Source organism: Caloenas nicobarica, chromosome 3 (genome assembly GCF_036013445.1).
Source record: "Caloenas nicobarica isolate bCalNic1 chromosome 3, bCalNic1.hap1, whole genome shotgun sequence".
Lineage (NCBI taxonomy): Eukaryota > Metazoa > Chordata > Aves > Columbiformes > Columbidae > Caloenas > Caloenas nicobarica.
This window is the reverse complement of record NC_088247.1, coordinates 10396388-10413634: the sequence shown is the minus strand read 5'-3', so window position 1 is coordinate 10413634 and position 17247 is coordinate 10396388. Positions and strand designations below refer to the sequence as shown.

The 17247-nt window shown below is 38.8% G+C and overlaps 1 protein-coding gene across 3 annotated transcripts in view; it reads right to left on the bottom strand.

The window, feature by feature from the left end:
• The window catches only part of LDAH (lipid droplet associated hydrolase), a 128231-nt gene that overhangs the window by 74898 nt on the left and 36086 nt on the right, over positions 1–17247 (bottom strand). For all 3 annotated transcript variants that reach the window (XM_065631273.1, XM_065631272.1, XM_065631274.1), the window contains one exon: positions 16036–16170. In XM_065631273.1, coding sequence (XP_065487345.1) covers positions 16036–16170 — 135 coding nt within the window. The remainder of the gene's footprint in view (positions 1–16035; positions 16171–17247) is intronic.

Here is a 17247-nt window from a genome sequence, read left to right as displayed (position 1 = left end):
TTCATGTCTCTTTTAGACTGAAAGTGAGTCCAATGCTGACTCCAGAGAATTGTTTCAGCTGTGTAATACTTTTCCTTTTCTTCTGAAATACTGGTTTGTTGCCAAAACCAAATCACATTGGCCCTACTCCTAGAGAAGCCACACCGGAGGATGAGCGTGCAGCGTGGGGTCGGCAATCCACACGCGGAACTCTCCTCATCACCGACTGACCCTGCCCTCTTGTCAGGTGAAACTCCAACGTCATGCCACCCTGTCTTGAAATATTCGTCCTATTTTACTTCTGGACAAATACAAAATTGCCCACGCCCCGCGTCAGTTCAATGTTTCCCCAACACAAATGCTACAGCTCTCACAGTCCAAACTATGTGAGAGCTGGGCTGCGTCACAGGTTTGGAAGATTTATTTATTTATTTTACAGAATAAAATCGCCCAGGGATTATCCAAAATCAACATGAATTTCTTGGGTGGAGAAGCTTAAATGGGTTCTTTATATAAGCAAACGGACTTGCACAAACCTACTGGCAGTCAGCTCACTGATGGCTCTACATCAGAGAAGGGGCCAGAGTTACTTCACCTCAGGTGTGGAATAAATGCCACAGCTGAAGGAGAGCTCATTTAAGCAGTTTTCAGATAGTAGAAATTATACGACTTGTACCTTATGCTGCAAACACCTCATCTGGGCCAAGGCATATGATTTTAAGACTTTATTTAGCTGAAGTGCATTAAAAGAAATACTGTATTTCTTTATTTTCTTTAGCAAAGCATTAATCTTATTATGTGCTTTCGGAAAAACAAATGCACCATCACTTTAACGAATCTCTTTTTCTGACCTCTGCTAAACCCACAGGCAGAAAACAATGATAGATTAAAATAAAGTGTTTGCTCTCAGATTAGTCGACAACTTAATCTTGCTAGGAAAGAGGACTTGGGTTTTCAGGGAAATAACAAGACAATTGTGTTTGTTTGTTTTTCTGCTGTGTATGTATGCAAGGGAAATTCTTAGGCAGAAAAATAAAGCATATCAGTTATACAAGCAGACTTGAGACTGGAGATTCATAAAACTAGCCTTTCATTAAAAATTTTCCAAAAATCATAAACTCCTTTTTACCGGATGATTCGACACTGGAGGCCAGACTGTCCAGCACTACCCTCCAACTTGTGCATATAGTTTCTGCATGCCTTTGTACTTCCCGAATTTCACGAGGGAATGTTTGCACATCCAAACTCCCAACTACCCTGGGTCACAACAGGTGACTGAACGTTTGAGCTCAGTACATATGGACACTTGTCCACCTGTCACGGAGTGATTTAAAGTCTGTCCCAGGATCCGCTCATACACAAGGGCTCCAAATTACTCACGAACAAGTAAGGAACTGTATGAAGAGGTGACTTGTAATTATATGCCATGAAGGAAAGGGAGGTAAAAACCACTGCCCTACTTGCACTGTATCTTCTTCTTCTCTGGGTCATTTACTCTACAGGGTAGAACTAGGACATCTAAGGACAAACTCTAACAAACCACCTGTATAACTCTTGTTTGGTAAAGAATTTTCAGAACTGGACCTTTTACAGGACAAGGACAAGTATCTGGAGCCTGAACCAGGGGACTGGAAAAAGATTCACCTCTTCCTCTGAAGATGCTGCTCATTTCAGCCGAGTGACACATCACTGTACTGCTCAATGTTAACAGTGAGGAGAAATAACAAGTAAGAAATAACAGGAAAGTAGCAAGAGGAAGAAAAGAAAAGAGGGAGAAGATGTGGAGAGGTCAGTGACGGTATCAAAACATATGAAAAGGGAAGGCACAAAGCATCAAGTATGGCCAATCGAATAGCTCAGGAGAGCTAGTGCAGGGTCACGTTAAGTCCACTGAGTCCCCATTTAGTACCATAAATGTAACCAACACATATATGGCCAAATGTTTCAGACATTATGCACCACTTCCTTTTTGCACCACAAATGTATTAGAAACACTGGTGGGGGGAGCAGCAGCTGTGACTGAGTAAATACTGTTTAGACAGAGCGACCCATGGAAAGTTTTATCTTTGCCTTCATGTAGTGACAGGCAGAAAACAATCCCACAACTACGTGACTTAGAAGGATTACTGGTTAAAATGGCGTGCACAGTCAGAAGTCTAATTCTGCAATTTAAACAAATCATTTGATTGTGCTTGTTCTTATAGCAAAAGAAAATAATTCATTAGAACTTAATTATGCCATCTGAAAATGTTTAAATAGAACTGTAAGCTTAAAAACTGAGATTTCAGGTTTGTGGGTCTAGTATGGGTAAACGTGTTAGAAAATACATCACCTAAAGATATATTGCTTGGAGCCTGAATGCTTCACTCAGTCTTCCATTCGATTATTGAACCCTGGACAATTTGTATCAGCAAGCAATAAAATGCCAAAGAAATGGGATGGAAACAGTGAAAGAATGTTCAATAAATACTGAAGAACTCCTCCTGACACCAGGAACCAGGTCTTAAAGCATTGTGTTTTAGATTAACCCTTAGACCTTTATCTGGCCTTAGTACCCTCAGGAACTGTTCATGCAACTTTTAAGATAAACACACCACTCATTAGTGTTTATTGGAGCAATTACTTTTTGTAAAGGTATCCTCCACAAATAAATTACCATTACTCAGGATACTAAAGTCGTCATATGTATTATTTGCTTTATTAGAAAAATAACAAGACCTTAATTTACAAATTGAACTACTGATTTCCTTTGCTATCTACAGAGCTATTGCTGGGACACTTGTTTAACACCTAATCTGTTTTTCAAAGGAAGCTGTATTATAATTAAATTAGTTCAAGCATAGTCTGACAGAATGAACTAATAAACATGACAAACACTAAACCCCAATTTCTTATTAAAAGCATACAGGAGCACACTGAACGTATTAAATTAAGATGTCTGTGAGAGTCTTCTTTTTATTTTGCATTTTCAGTCTTACTTCCCTCTAACTGATTAGTGTAACTACAACCAACATATGATGAGATAACAGTACAAACTTTAACGTAGAATTTTTTTGGTTGTTTCCAATGTTGGCAAGGCAAACACCATTAAACAGTGTTTTACTATGCAGTTCTACACCAATCTATGCCTCCAGAATCACTTTAACATGCATAAAGCAAATCTAATATACCTAATATGGTGTTTTACAGAACACAGAGGGAAAGGTTTTCTGTACTTGAATGACTGCATTTTACAGTCAGTAAGCTGAATAACTACAGTGCAATTTATAAGAATTTTCAATATCACATTATTAAAAAAATTAAACAAAATGAAAAAATTCTTGCTAGGGTAGAGGTTAGAGAACCATCACTGTATAGGAGCAGATCTAAATTTCCATTGTCAAGTGACCTCAAGGAGCAAAAGCAAATAAGTCTGAGCCTTTGGGAAGCTGACTGTTCATATTACGTTTGCTGAAGCCAAGTGAAAGGCTCTGTGAATTCCCTTCTTCACTTGCCCACACCAACACAACTGGAAGGGTCTTCCTTGCTGAGCCTGATCGCTATGTAAAATGTATCTTGATACAGGAACAAGTATAAAACTCACTGTGACATTTTTAGTCTCATACTTTCTTTACTTCTAAGCTGCACCTTGGACGGCAACATGCTACTTGGACTATTAAGGACTGATTTTCAGTGGACCTCATCATTTTGAAGAAAAAGACCTGCAACACCATGCTCACGCAGCTGAGTTGGTTGTAAGGTCATTCCAACACACCAGATATCCCACTCAGCACATCTTTTTACTTTGCAGAATACGCTCTATGAGACAAGTAACTGCTGAGCAGAAGAAAAAAGTGGTATACCCTTACTCTACCAGAAGATAGGCTTTTATCTAGGCCTTACTCATTTTTTCCCACTTCAAAGCCATTTCATGTCCGGGTGAGCAGGTCTACCCTTGTGAAATAACCAATTTCAGTACTGGCAGCCCTTCAAAATCTTCCAGCAGTTTTCCCCTCTTCCAGTAATCCCATAATGAATCAGCTCTATCACAGCTTATTAAGGAAGAATCACTGAACATGGCCTGAAACAGAACCATATACAAGTATACAGGTACCAAACAAAACCAACATCAACAGTGTAGTGGGAATCCCTGAACACTTTTCCTGAGGTGCTGAGGTCCCTGGACATTCCAGAGTAACAGCAAAGACAAGTCACAACAGCAGCTGTGGACACAGCTGGGCTCAGCATTCCCAGACCAGGTACGCACCTCTCTGTCATTCAGGAAAAAATCAGATAAAAAGAGAGATTAGGAAGAAAGCAATGAAGTAGCCTTGCATTGGCAGAGACTTCATAAACACTGAGATGAAACAGAGCTCATGTACTTTACAACTACCTGAAAGGAGGTTGTAGCATGGAGGGGGTTGGTCTCTTCTCCCAAGTAGCAAGTGATAGGACAAGAGGAAATGGCCTCAAGTTGCGCCAGGGGAGGTTCAGATTGGGTATTAGGAAAAGTTTCTTCCCGGAAAGGGTTGTCAGGCATTGGAACAGGCTGCCCAGGGCAGTGGTGGAGTCACCATCCCTGGAGGGGTTTAAAAGACATGCAGATGTGGTGCTTAGGGACATGGTTTAGTGGTGGACTTGGCAGTGCTAGGTTAGCAGTTGGTTTTGATGATCTTTAGGGTTTTTCCCAACCTAAATGATTCTATGATTCTACTTGAAGATCTGGTGGTTGAGCAAATGAAGTCAACAGCAAGACCTGCAGGAAAAAGTGTGCACCTAGGTCTGTGCTTCTACCTGAACAGGCTCCACATTCAGTCTGAGCCGCTGGATGGGATCATTGTACCAACAATGACTGCCCAAGCAACATGGAGAAGATCTTGCAACTTCCATTGCCTTGCTGATTTGCTGAGCTTATGTCACAAAAGAAGGCTAGGTTGCAAAAATCAGTCTAGGCCCCCCAAAATCCACTTTGACTCTCCAAAGAATCTATTTTTCTTGCTTTGCCTAGCAAGTGGTACTTCTGAAAATGTCTGCCTTGCGTGTTTCCCTTACGAATACTAATTTTACACATAATCTGATACAGTATAACCCAACTTTTCAAGGGCAAATGGGCTTCACTGGTCTTTGAATTATCTTGAACCATCAGCCCAAGGCATGTGTCTCTCCAGAAACAATGCACACAGAGTATATTGTTCCTGAAAGTAATTCTTTACTGAAAAGCATATCAGTATCAAGACCTTTTTGTGTTTGGCCAGATGTAATGTCTTCCAGTTTAACACGGGGAAAATTCAGTCTTGAAATTGAGGCATAGATCTTTCTTACTGAATGAAGTGACTAAAAGCAACTTCAGGAAATAGCATACTTTAACAACAACCTGCATTTTGACACTTTAACAATGGAAGAAAAACAAAATAAGGATATTCTGCACATCACCAACACTGGGTAGATATAGCATTGGAGGTAAAGAAAGGACAGTGGCAATTGTCTGAGTGTTGAAGGGAAAACTATTGGAAACAGCACTTCAAAACTTTGGGAAGTTTAAACAGACACAAATAGAGAAAGAGGGACTGAAAGCAAACAAGGGAGAGCTGAAGTTTAGAGCAAAGTAAGACAGCTGGCCAAGGAAGACAACCCATATTATTCCACAGGCAGGGAATAAAAGGAATTATTTTAAAAGTAGGAGAAAATGACAAAAATGCTAGGAGGGGGAAAGGTGAAAAAGCTGGAGGGGCACTTAAACAGTAGCACAAGTAACAATACAGAATTTGTACTTCACAGCGACTGGACAGATCAATGGGTGACACTTTCTGAAGCGCTCGATGCTTTTAATGAATGCAAGCTAAAACTTAAAAATTTGTTAGATAAGTCCTGTTTTCTCTTGAAAATTCATACTGAAAATTTATTTAAAACTGTGATACAGACCATGACTGAAATGTTCAAATAAGTATGACTTCAGAATAATACTAAAATAAGACCTGTCTTTAGAGTAACACTAAAGTAACACTAATGCATTTCCTACTTCACTGGCTACCATAATGGCATTAGGACGGCATTCAGTATAACTTTGTCCTTTTTCTTTACACTTGTGTGTATTCATGTTGGATGATACTATTTTAATAGAAGTATAAAGGAAAGTGTAGGCTTCTGTCTTCGTTTGTCCACGGAAATGTTAAATTTAATATCTAGAATAACTATCTGCAGTAAACATGTCCAAATTATTTAACCACGCTGTCCAGCATCCTTTTTATTTTAAGGAGTAAACAACCCGCTTAGGCAAACATAACATTTTTCCATCTTTCATCTGCAAATCTTCATCTTCCAAATTGATGGATTATAAGAAATTTTCCGAATTATTATCTTAGATTCCCTGACGCTGTAAACTGGTGCCACACCACTGGCTGCAGAGACCTGTGTCAGTTTGTTCCAGCAGAGAACACGACCCCGTGCTACCTTTGCAAAACATACGCAAAATATTTTGCAATGCAGTGCCACCTCCCAGCGCTCAATCAACGCTTCTAATCACTATCTGCCTTGACGAGCCTTGCACGTCTCTGTTTGGGCTCCTCTTTGCTGACAGCAAAGGGAACCGGCCGTGGCTCAGCCGCTCTCGGGGTTCGCTGCTGCCTGATGTGACATAAAAAGAATCCAGCAGCCGGGAGAAGTGAGTTCTCTGTCTGACACTCGCCACTGAATTACACTTTGTGCCATCACGGGAAAAGGCCACAATTTGAATTGAGGAGAGGTCCATACTCCATCTTCCGTTACTTTGCACAGCATAAGGCAAAAGATAATTGGACAAAGGAGTATATGTAAAAGCCTGAATTTAGTAAAATCAGTGGCAAGACTGAGGAAAGGAAATACAATTTCACCTTTTACTTTCTTTAAATATAACAGGTTTCTTTATCAGTTGTTGATGCTTTAAATAACCATCTGCATGTGCTCTATAGCACAAATTTTATATCTTTGAGTATGAAACACATTTTTGTCATATTGACAACTTCAAATTATGATTTATATCTTCTCCAGTATTCTGTTACACCATTTGAAAACTAATTGGCAGATTTATTCCCTATTACCAGGAAAGCAGTTTCCTTTTTAACTTTTCTGAAGAAAATGCTGCAGGTTTCATTCTTAGTCGCGTTGCTGAACTGCTTAGCATAGCAAGGATGGCAACATGCCAAAGATACTGTGATGGCCTCATTTTTCTTGAAGTTTTGCTTTTTAGCTGAAACAGAGACTAAAGTGCCACCGCTACAAAGCTGATGTGTCACTATAGATGAATATGGGATTTTTTTGGTCTTCATTTTTACGCAGGTGAGAGGTGCTGCATAGAAAGCAAACTAATTCACCTGTGACCCACAAGCAGTGCCGAAGGTCATAGCTGGGCAAAGGTTGATTTTCTCATTCATTTACATTAGCAGACATCAAAGCCATGGCTCGTTACAAACTCTTTGAAACTGCCTGGGGCTTCACAGTATAATTTATATAAAAAGATAGCAACTGAATTTGACCTGCAGTCTACACATAAACAGATCCAAATATGATTATGTAAAGTTCACTACCTAATAAAGTGCCTTAAGAAATATTGAAATTGTTTTCTTCATTATTTAATTGCAGATAAAACTTCTTTCTCCAAATTATGTAGACATTAGTACAGAAGTCAGTGGAGTCTCTGACAGCAAAGACTCAGTGGTAATATGTTCCAAACCACAATTTTGTTCTGAAAAAAATGACACAATGGCAATCCCAGAGAATTTTAGTAATGTGCTATAATATTTAACCCAACAGGGACTGATTTCGCAACTAAGCAGCCATCTGACCACACCAGTAATTTGATAGCTGTAGTAAATTAGATTATTTTAATAAATGTATTCAGGCACAAAATATAAAATTCAACCTTTAGAAAGATAAGAATATGTCCAGCTTAAAGAAAAAGAATAGTCTCATGCAGTACCAAGAGGAGGGAAAAAGAAAAACTTCATCTAGCAAGGCGCAATGAGACGCCCTCATTGAACCCGAGTGCACAGGACTGTATCATCTTCTCCTTTGCCATTTCTCAAAGCGCTCAGTCCTTACTCAGATCTTGCTGAGAGAAGTAGATGCACTGGAGGTATGAATAATTAATTAATAGAGCTGATTATCTAAGAATGAGGCCATTTACAGTTACTTCTTCCTGCACAGTCCTGCCTTACAGTTTCCTGCATTTCCCTGAGACACTTACATCGCTCATCGTCCCTCAGTCTTACAACTGCAGAGCACTGTCAATCAAAAATAAAACTGCTGTTATATGCTGGATTGACCCCAACCAGATCTGTACTATTTGTTGCAAGCTTTGAGGGTATCAAAATTAAACCAAAAGTCTGTATCATTAAGTAGAAGTTCTTACTAATAAATAAAAGTACTGATCAGCTTTCTTCCTATAGTTAACCTATGCAGGGAATCAACTTTTTGACTCAACTGTCTCAGCCAAACCCAGACCTGCTACACCTTGAGACAGAAGGGATTATTCTCTGCTGTGGGGATAGTTTGTTTTCATTCTGTTAGCAGATGCAAATATACCTTTCAAAATGACTTGGATTAAGTGATTCCTAAGCATTCTCCCTGGGGAAAAGAACCTGAATCATCTCAATATTTAATTAAATTATTTTACTTTTTTACCTTCCCTACAATAGTATGGTGAACATTCCAACGAGTCACTCTGAATCACCACAGTGCTGCTCATCTTAGTGAACTGTGACATGTCTTCTGAAGTCAAGACACCACAAGATATAAATGTTACCTTTTCATAGGGTTCACATTCTTGAACACTTTTTTCCCCCCCACTAACAGCCATCTGCATCTAATTAGAAGTGATGGTATCAGCTGGAGAACATACCTATGTCATGGGGTGAAAGGTGGACAATGATCCACAAACAATCTCAAAACTTACATCCAAAGTTTCCTGGAATGCACTAAAGACATGATAGTCTTCAATGGATGAATGTACATTTTTTTAAAATGCCTTGTTTTCTGGATAAGCACCCAGAAGACCGTATCAGGTTTCAAAAGCTGTTACTTTAGAACACATCTTTAAAAATAGAATTATATTTGCAGACATGGATGAAAAATTCTCGTTCTTTTAACAGGGGAATTAGTTGAATAAAGTACCGGAATGGATTAGAAATCTATTCATGGACATTTTCTAACAATATGCCTACAGATATTATGTTGACAGACTCAGTGGAAAACCTTGAAAGAAACAGAGAATATAGAGAACCTATTTTTCATACAGCTATAAGAAATTTAAAGAAAAAGTCCTCTTCTTAGTAACACTAGCAAAAATTGGTTACTACTCCATCAAAGTCAATGGAATATAGAGCTGTGCATTAAGTGGTACCAGAATCAGCTTAACAGTGTTTAAGTCATCATTACAAATAAATCCATGGCTGTTAAGGTATGATGCTGTGAGCACTTAAAATTGATACCATTTTGGTTGGCCAGAAAAGAAAACAACAGAGTAACTTAGAAATACATCACATATGGCAAAATTTTATTTTCTTAGTTTTGATTTTGAATAGAACGAGATTTTTAACCACATGCTTAAAATTAAGCAGAACTGATAAAGTTAATGCTGGATGCCAAGATTTCACTCAAAGGATCTATTTGCATAATTATAGGCATGATTATGGGACCTCTATGAATAATTAACTGATTGTGGTTTAAAGGAAAGAAGTAAACGGAGCACTGCAGCATCCCCAGGGCTGCTTACTTTTCACACATTTAGATTTGAAACATTCCAGTGGGTTCATAACATGAAATGATAATTAGTTTCCTTAAAATAGACACCTGGCACTAAAACCCTACAGTAAAATGCAGATCTTACCAGGCAAAGACAAAAACCTCATGATTTAAATGCCTCATAATAACTTTTACATACACATACCCCTTTCCCTAAGCTGCCGTTTCCAAAGCCAAGGAAGGAATCAGGTTCCTGGGCAGCAGGACTGAGCTGGTGCTCCCTGTCCCGTCCTGTTCCTCTGCACGCTCCCCAATGGGGGACCTCGCGCTGCTGACAAAAACCATGTAAAGAGCTGAGTGTGATTAATCAGTGCCCAGGTCGGCTTTGTAAACAGGAAGCTTCTCCTCCCTATACATTACAAAAAAAAAAAATCACACTTTGATATGAAACCATCTTAATTCTACCTGTCTGGCGTGCTTACAACTAAGTTCTCTTTAATCTGTCTACAGTGTGATACCACTGGACTGGGAGACACCTTGTCATATAATTCTGCACTAAAATTCAGCAGTGCTATGTTTTGTGGGACACAAACATGAATACAGAGTTCCCTGGGTCTACGATATTTAAACATGCCCCATCCCTGGAGACATCCCAGGCCAGGCTGGACAGGGCTCTGAGCAACCTGATCTGGGTGAAGATGTCCCTGCTCATGGCAGGGGTTGGACTGGATGACCTCTGTAGGTCCCTTCCAACCCAAACTATTCTATGATTCTGTGATTCTATAACTGACTAAGCCTTGAAAGAATTTGTATTAAAGATAATGCATTTTTCAATGATTCTCAGATATTTTAGCCTATATGCCTAGGAAGCAAAAAAAATAATATTGTTGAAATATCAATTGATGTGAAATAAATGTGGGTAATGTGAATTAAATGCGTGCATGCATAAGCTTTAAGCATGCACGTGAGATGCGAGCTCAGCTGCCTTTCTTCTGCTTTTCTCCCTTTATTTGTATAATACAAGAGATAAATGCCTTTTAAGCATGGCTATCACTGTGTACCCGAATGCGGACAGATTCCTACCATTAATAGAGCTGTTTGATATCTAACTGAACAGTGCTGAACCCCAGATAAGGATTCGCTGGTCAAAAACCTTCTAAGCACTACAGACACTAAATCTGAGGCGTTTTAGTACTGTTTAGCACAAACATATTTCCAGTAGCTCTGAGTCACCTGATTCAGCAGTGCCCGTGTCCTCCAACATCAGCAATCATTAAAATATCCATACTTCTTAAAATAAATGAAAGTCACAAGCTAGCTAAAATTACCAAACGCGTACTGACTCCCTGTGCCTTTGTGTAACTCCTCTCCTTTGGGGTTATACACAACAACAAGGACAAAGGCTGTCAGCTGAGGATGAGTCCCTATTTTTAGGAGGCCAGTTCTTGGAACATTTGACTTCCATGATCTCCTCCTCTCCTGCCTGCAGCGGTGCAGGCCACAGTCCCACTCCCCCTGTCACCACACATCCGTGGTCGCGCAGCATCTCCAAGGGCACCGCAGCAAATGCTTAGACAAAAAAAGGGTTATTGGAAAAGTATTCTTAGCTACCGCTCATTCCGCTTAGCAAGTGGAAACCGGTGAGAGAGCCATCTGATCAGCCAGTTCTTCTTGGACCACAAGCAAGTGTCCTGGGAATCACCGGTGGCCCACAGACCACAGGCTGGGAATCATTGTCCTAAATAACTCATAACCCTCTTATTATAGCACACTATGCTCCTTGTCTTGCTCAGACTACTATTTTAGGTTTTTTCCTGCCAGGACAGCATATCATGACGGTAGAAACTTAGGGCTCATATCTGCTAATCATGCAGACACTTATATCTGTCACTTGGTGGACAACTAGTATCAATCACCAAGATGATTAACTTGCTGAAGTATAAATTCAGTATAACCCTAATGATTCTAGACTTTTTTTTTGGTAGATTTATATCAGTTTATCGAGAGACAGAATCTCACTCATAGTCAATTCTGCAGTTTCATTGGAAGTCAGAGGGCTGGAAAAGCAAACTCCATTCAGATGAACTGTAAAAACAGTTAAGAAACGATATATCAAACAAATTCAAGCTGCACGTGGCTTCCAAATTTTCCTGTAACACTAGAATACTTTTTTTTTTTTTAAATATAAAACTTCATTTCACTTCAAAACTTCACACTGACAGTCCATTAACATTTTGGCATGACACAATCAATGTCTTCATAGATAATTTATTATCCCTCCACCACTTCTGTGTTTTTCCCATCTTGCTTTTAAGGATATAATTCAGTTTCAAAATGGTCTGAAGGTCCTAATCTCCCTGCATAAAGAAAAAGCAATAGAAACACTCTTTTGATGGACTATAAATCAATGCTTATCTACCTCTTTTTATCATGGGAAATGAACTAAGTATAGTTTAACAGATTTTAAGGGCACACTATTATCTTCCACAGTCCATGGGATATAAAAAATCAAACTAGAATTTTATCCTGTAACTTGGCTGTTAAGAATCTCACTCAGATTTCCCTGTCATTCAGAAGTTACCTAATATTGATTCAGAAATGAAAGAACAGAAAATCCAGTAGACAATCTGTTCCAAAGGATAAACACACCTTGCTTATACAATAAAAAATATTTGTAGTATGATTGCATATAGATCAGTACTCATCTGTAGTTCAGAAACTACAACAGATTTATCTTTTATATAATTTATCATGTGATCAAATATTGTATCGTTAAGACATAGAATCATAGATTGATGACCAGCCATTTGGTTAGGTATGTATTTTAATGCATCGGTTGTGTCTCTTTAATCAATTAAGATACAAATCACACTATTTCATATTTCTATAGCACTTGGCATATACAGAATATTACAAAGAAAACAGTAAATAATTTAGTTCTGATTTAATTTTTCTTTACTTCTCAATCTTACTTTGCTACAAAGAAAAGTATCTTGGTGGTCCTAAGGAGAAACAAAACCAAACCTGTGGCCTTCCATTCTTATTTGTGTCTGAGTCGTTATATTTCTTATCAGAAGATGTCCACAGAATTAGACCATTTTAAGACCTGGCTATGGATGTACACCTGCTGTCTATACAGCCTTTACTGGCAAAAGCCAACTAAGGTGCTAAAAAAGGGGGTGAGGGACGTGTCAGATGGACTGTCAGGGGTTTCCTATCTAATCTCCTATTTTCCACAGCTTTTAAAGACATTTTAGGTGAGACTGAGTCTTTTAATCTTTATTTTAAAGTGGGATATTCATAACACAGCACTTGAATTAGCAATGCATATAAAATTAGCAAGGAATAATTTAAGGATTTTTCCATTGATATGTGTTAGTTTTCAAAAGAAATCTGATTCCTAGCAATAGAAGTTGAAAGGCTGTTGAAAAGTTTCCAGCTGGCTACTACTATTCGTTGCCATCAGAGAAGCTACTCCTAAACACAGCTCTTTAGTCCTTCTGCAGTACTCAAGCATTTTTACTCAACTGGATTTCCTAGTATAAAATACAGAGCTTCAGTCTCCACAATTCATAATGTATTACAATGCCAACCCCCACAAGCTGAGCGGCTACTGGTGTTTTGACGTAATAATTTGAGTGTGAATAAATATGGAATATTTTTTACCTTAATTTTATTTTTCAATTTTACCGTTATATATTTTTTTTAATGAAGACACTTACAAAGTATTTAAGAGTAACACTGTTTAATTATTTAACTTATTTAAAACCACGAAAGTACTTTTTCATTCTTTCCATAAACTGGTTCCTGCCTAAGGGAAATCATGTTTAGGAGAGAGCAATGCAACACAATTTATTTCCTTCTGATTTCAATACCTATAAAATGAAACATTAAGTGATGGCTACATACCATGAAAACATGACCTGGCTTTAGTCTTGCAACTAAGCCAAAAGACCATCCATTTAATCCCCAGGAAAATACAAATTTACAGATACTAGTGTTCAGGCAGTAGCCTCTGTTTTGGCAGCAGGACCACTGAGCTATGGTGTATTTCTAACACATTCTTATAGGAAACAATAACTTGCACTTTAAATAAACCCGCAAAACATCTAATAAGTTACTTGGTTAGACGTAGGAGAATATCTTATCAGATCAGAAATCTCAAAAGAAGCGTCATGAAAATTCTCCAATGGAGTGACACATTAAAAGAAGCTCCAGAACTTAAAAGAATAAATCAACTGTGGGTATGCCTGCCTTTTATTTTTACTTTTACAGAAAAAATTGCCATATCTTAATTATGATCTATTTGTATACAATTTTCCTTTCTTATTAATGTCTTTGTAAGGTAGAAATTAACCAAATGATGTGCAAATACCTGCTCCTTAAAAAGACTTACAATCATAAAATATATGGGATGGTAAACTATCGGAGTAAGTAGTAGGCAGGGTTTTGATGTTATAAAAGAACCTGTTTGTAGGTAGCATCTGTTCTAGAGGCATGAACACCTTAATCATTAAAAAGCAGAAAACTATGCGTCAAATCTCAGTATCAGGCACTGAAAAGAAGCAACACTTCTAAGACTATATGAGCATTTATAAAGCATATATAGATTATGCCAGTTTTAAACAAAATAACTAAGAGAGCTAGAAAACTACTCTCCTTCTGGTAATTTTTGCCTACACCTAAGGACTGATGTTGGCTTGTTTTACAGTCACAACAGTGTTCGAAACAACAGCTTTTTTAAAAGCTAAGGAGGAGGATAAAGTTGTTGAAATTGAGACAAAATTCTTTTAATGCATTCACTGAGTAAGAATAAGTTTCCCATCTTCTTGCACAGTGGATTGCTTGCTAGGAACAGAATTACAGCAATGAAACGTCCAATTAATGCTGCGTGTCTCTGTGGAGCACAGCTTGCAAGAGCTCTCTGAATAGAAGGACACCAGACAGAAGTAAAAATGAAGGGTGTAGCCTTGTTCGGTTCTCTGCTCACTATGTGCCATGTCTCCGGTAAATTAGGCAGCAGTCTGTGATTGATGGCTGCTGTTGGAAAACTTGCTTTAGCCTTTCTGAGAGCTTCAAAATCTGCTTGATCTAAATATAACCAGTCATATTATTCCAGCACAGTTTCTTTCATTTAAAACCCTTTATTACTTTACATACAGCATTATTTATATGTTAAGTGTACTGTATATTTACATACTTGTATACTCTAAATCAGTGGTCTCCAAAGTCAGGTGCACACACATTGGGGAGCAGGAAGAAAATATCAGGAATTCAGTAACACCTGTATACAACTTATATTAATTTTTAAAAAGACATATTGGGGGTGTATGATGAAAAACTTTGTACTGATAGAAATTATTTATTGATAGGATTGCTTGATCGAAAAAGCGTGCAGACCACTGTTCCAAATGAATCAGTATGAACTAGTCTTTCACAGTAGCTTCTCCCCTTCTTTTTTTCATTTGCTAGTTTCCAAACAGAAAAAACTCAAAAATCAATGGTGCCAGATAGTAAAATGTTGTTTTCGTCAATTTATGCCCTCATCCTTCTTATCAAGAAATCCTGAACCTCCTCTGAGGATTTGCAGAAGGCTATTTGAAATGAAGAATCGTGAAATGCCCATCAGAAGGATGAAAGAATACATGGAATTTTTACAATAACAGTTGCATGACTAGTTCTTTGCCAAAATATCTCCTTTTTCTGGTTTTGTGCAGCATATTAATAACTGATGTGGTTTTCACAATCCTATACAGTGTTCCTTGACACAGGAACTTTGCCTTAGAAATTCAGAACCTAGAAGCCAATGAAGAGCTGCAGAAAATTCTGTCCCTATGAATATGCTTCTGTTGGTCCTTGGAGTTCTGGGATTTTTTGCAATAATGCTACAAAATGTCAATTAAGAACTCCTGTGGGATGCAAGAGAAGAACATCAACAGTGAGTCCCTGACACCCTGCTCTTTTCAGTCAGTCACTTGGGAAATTGCAAAGATGCTCAAGTTTTTGTTTAGTAATTGGATCACACCTTTATAGATTGGATCACACCTTTATAGTCAGTTAATGAAAATTACATGTTTGGAAATAAATAAGAGAAAGTGAATCAGCTTCTAATATTTAAAAGTTGCTTCTCATTTCTTTTGCGTCATAAAGATGAGGGAGAATTACCCCAAATCTCCGCTCCCACTGCAGACAACCTACATTGTCATAAAATGGCAAAACATAAAGCCTTCTAGCCACTTTGTGCATTCCCTTGAGTTTGTATCAAATGAACCATATTTCTTTTGCTACATTCACGCACAAGTTCTGCTACTGAAATCAGAGGGGGTACAAATATTTGTATGTACAATTACAGTATCGTACCTTCTATCATTTCCATACCACTAGGAGGCTTACAATGTCCGGCATGGCTCACGACCCACACGGGATACTGCTGATTCAGCCCACAATATAAGGCCTGGATAAAGGTCCTGTAATAACCTGCCAGTCCAGGGTTACCTGCCAAAAGACAAAACATACAAGCACAGCCAATATTAACCTTCCAACAGTAAGCAATCTGCTTCGAACAGCATTATACAGCAATTTGTTAATTTATTTTCTCTAGCACATTCCCAATTTTTATTTTCCCAAGTGCAGGGGCTACGCCACTGAACTGGTTTAATTCCATTGATCAAAGGCACCCTTGAGAAGCATTTTACAGAATTACTTTGACATTGCAGAATCTAAAATTGAGGCCCAACACGAGAGAAAATCATTTCCATCAGAGGTCAACCAGCTTGCTTGTCTATGCCGTTAAGTTACAGATACGTGAACACTGGGCAAAGCAACCCCCAGATCTTATAAAAATATCACAAAGACGACAGTGTGTATCACTTGATCCAGACGTCTGCCCGCCAGAATATCCGTTACCACTTCAAAATAGGTATGTGGTATCCTGATAATACAAAGGTTGGTACTGACCCTAAAACAGAGTAATATTTTATTTTAAATTCATTGGACTGATTTTTTTCTGCATGCAACTTCATATTCTCTCTGTCCTCTTCCGTGTCTCTTGAGAAGCTCTTTCTTTTTCAACCCTTGTGCTCTAGAACCACAGAAGAATCTCCTGTCCCTCCTGCATCCCATCAGCTTTAGAGAGACCTTCTCAGAAGAGGTTGGTGTCTGCACGAATCTGGCTTGCCCTGGGATTGCAGACAACCTTGCTCAAAATCCATTGATTAACAGTGACAATATCGACACTCAGGCACCTCTGCTGAAGCGGAGCCTCAGCTACTGTCTGTGCTGGCAGTCGCACTTTCCCCAACACGCCCTGAGAACTGGTGCGGCGGTTGCACTGGCAGCTGCACATCCCCCTCTCAGAACTGGGGCCTTCAACGGGCAGTTAACGGCTCTTTGTGAGACCCGGAGTCGCTGGGCAGGGTTGTCAGCAGAGGAGGGGCCCAGAGCGCCCACAGCCCAGAGAAGCCCAGAAGCTTCTCGAAGGCCCGCACTTGGGGGGCGGGGTGTAGAGAAGCCGAGAAGCTTCTGGAATGCCCACAGCCAGATCTGAGCAGACTATAAATGGGGTTCCCGCTG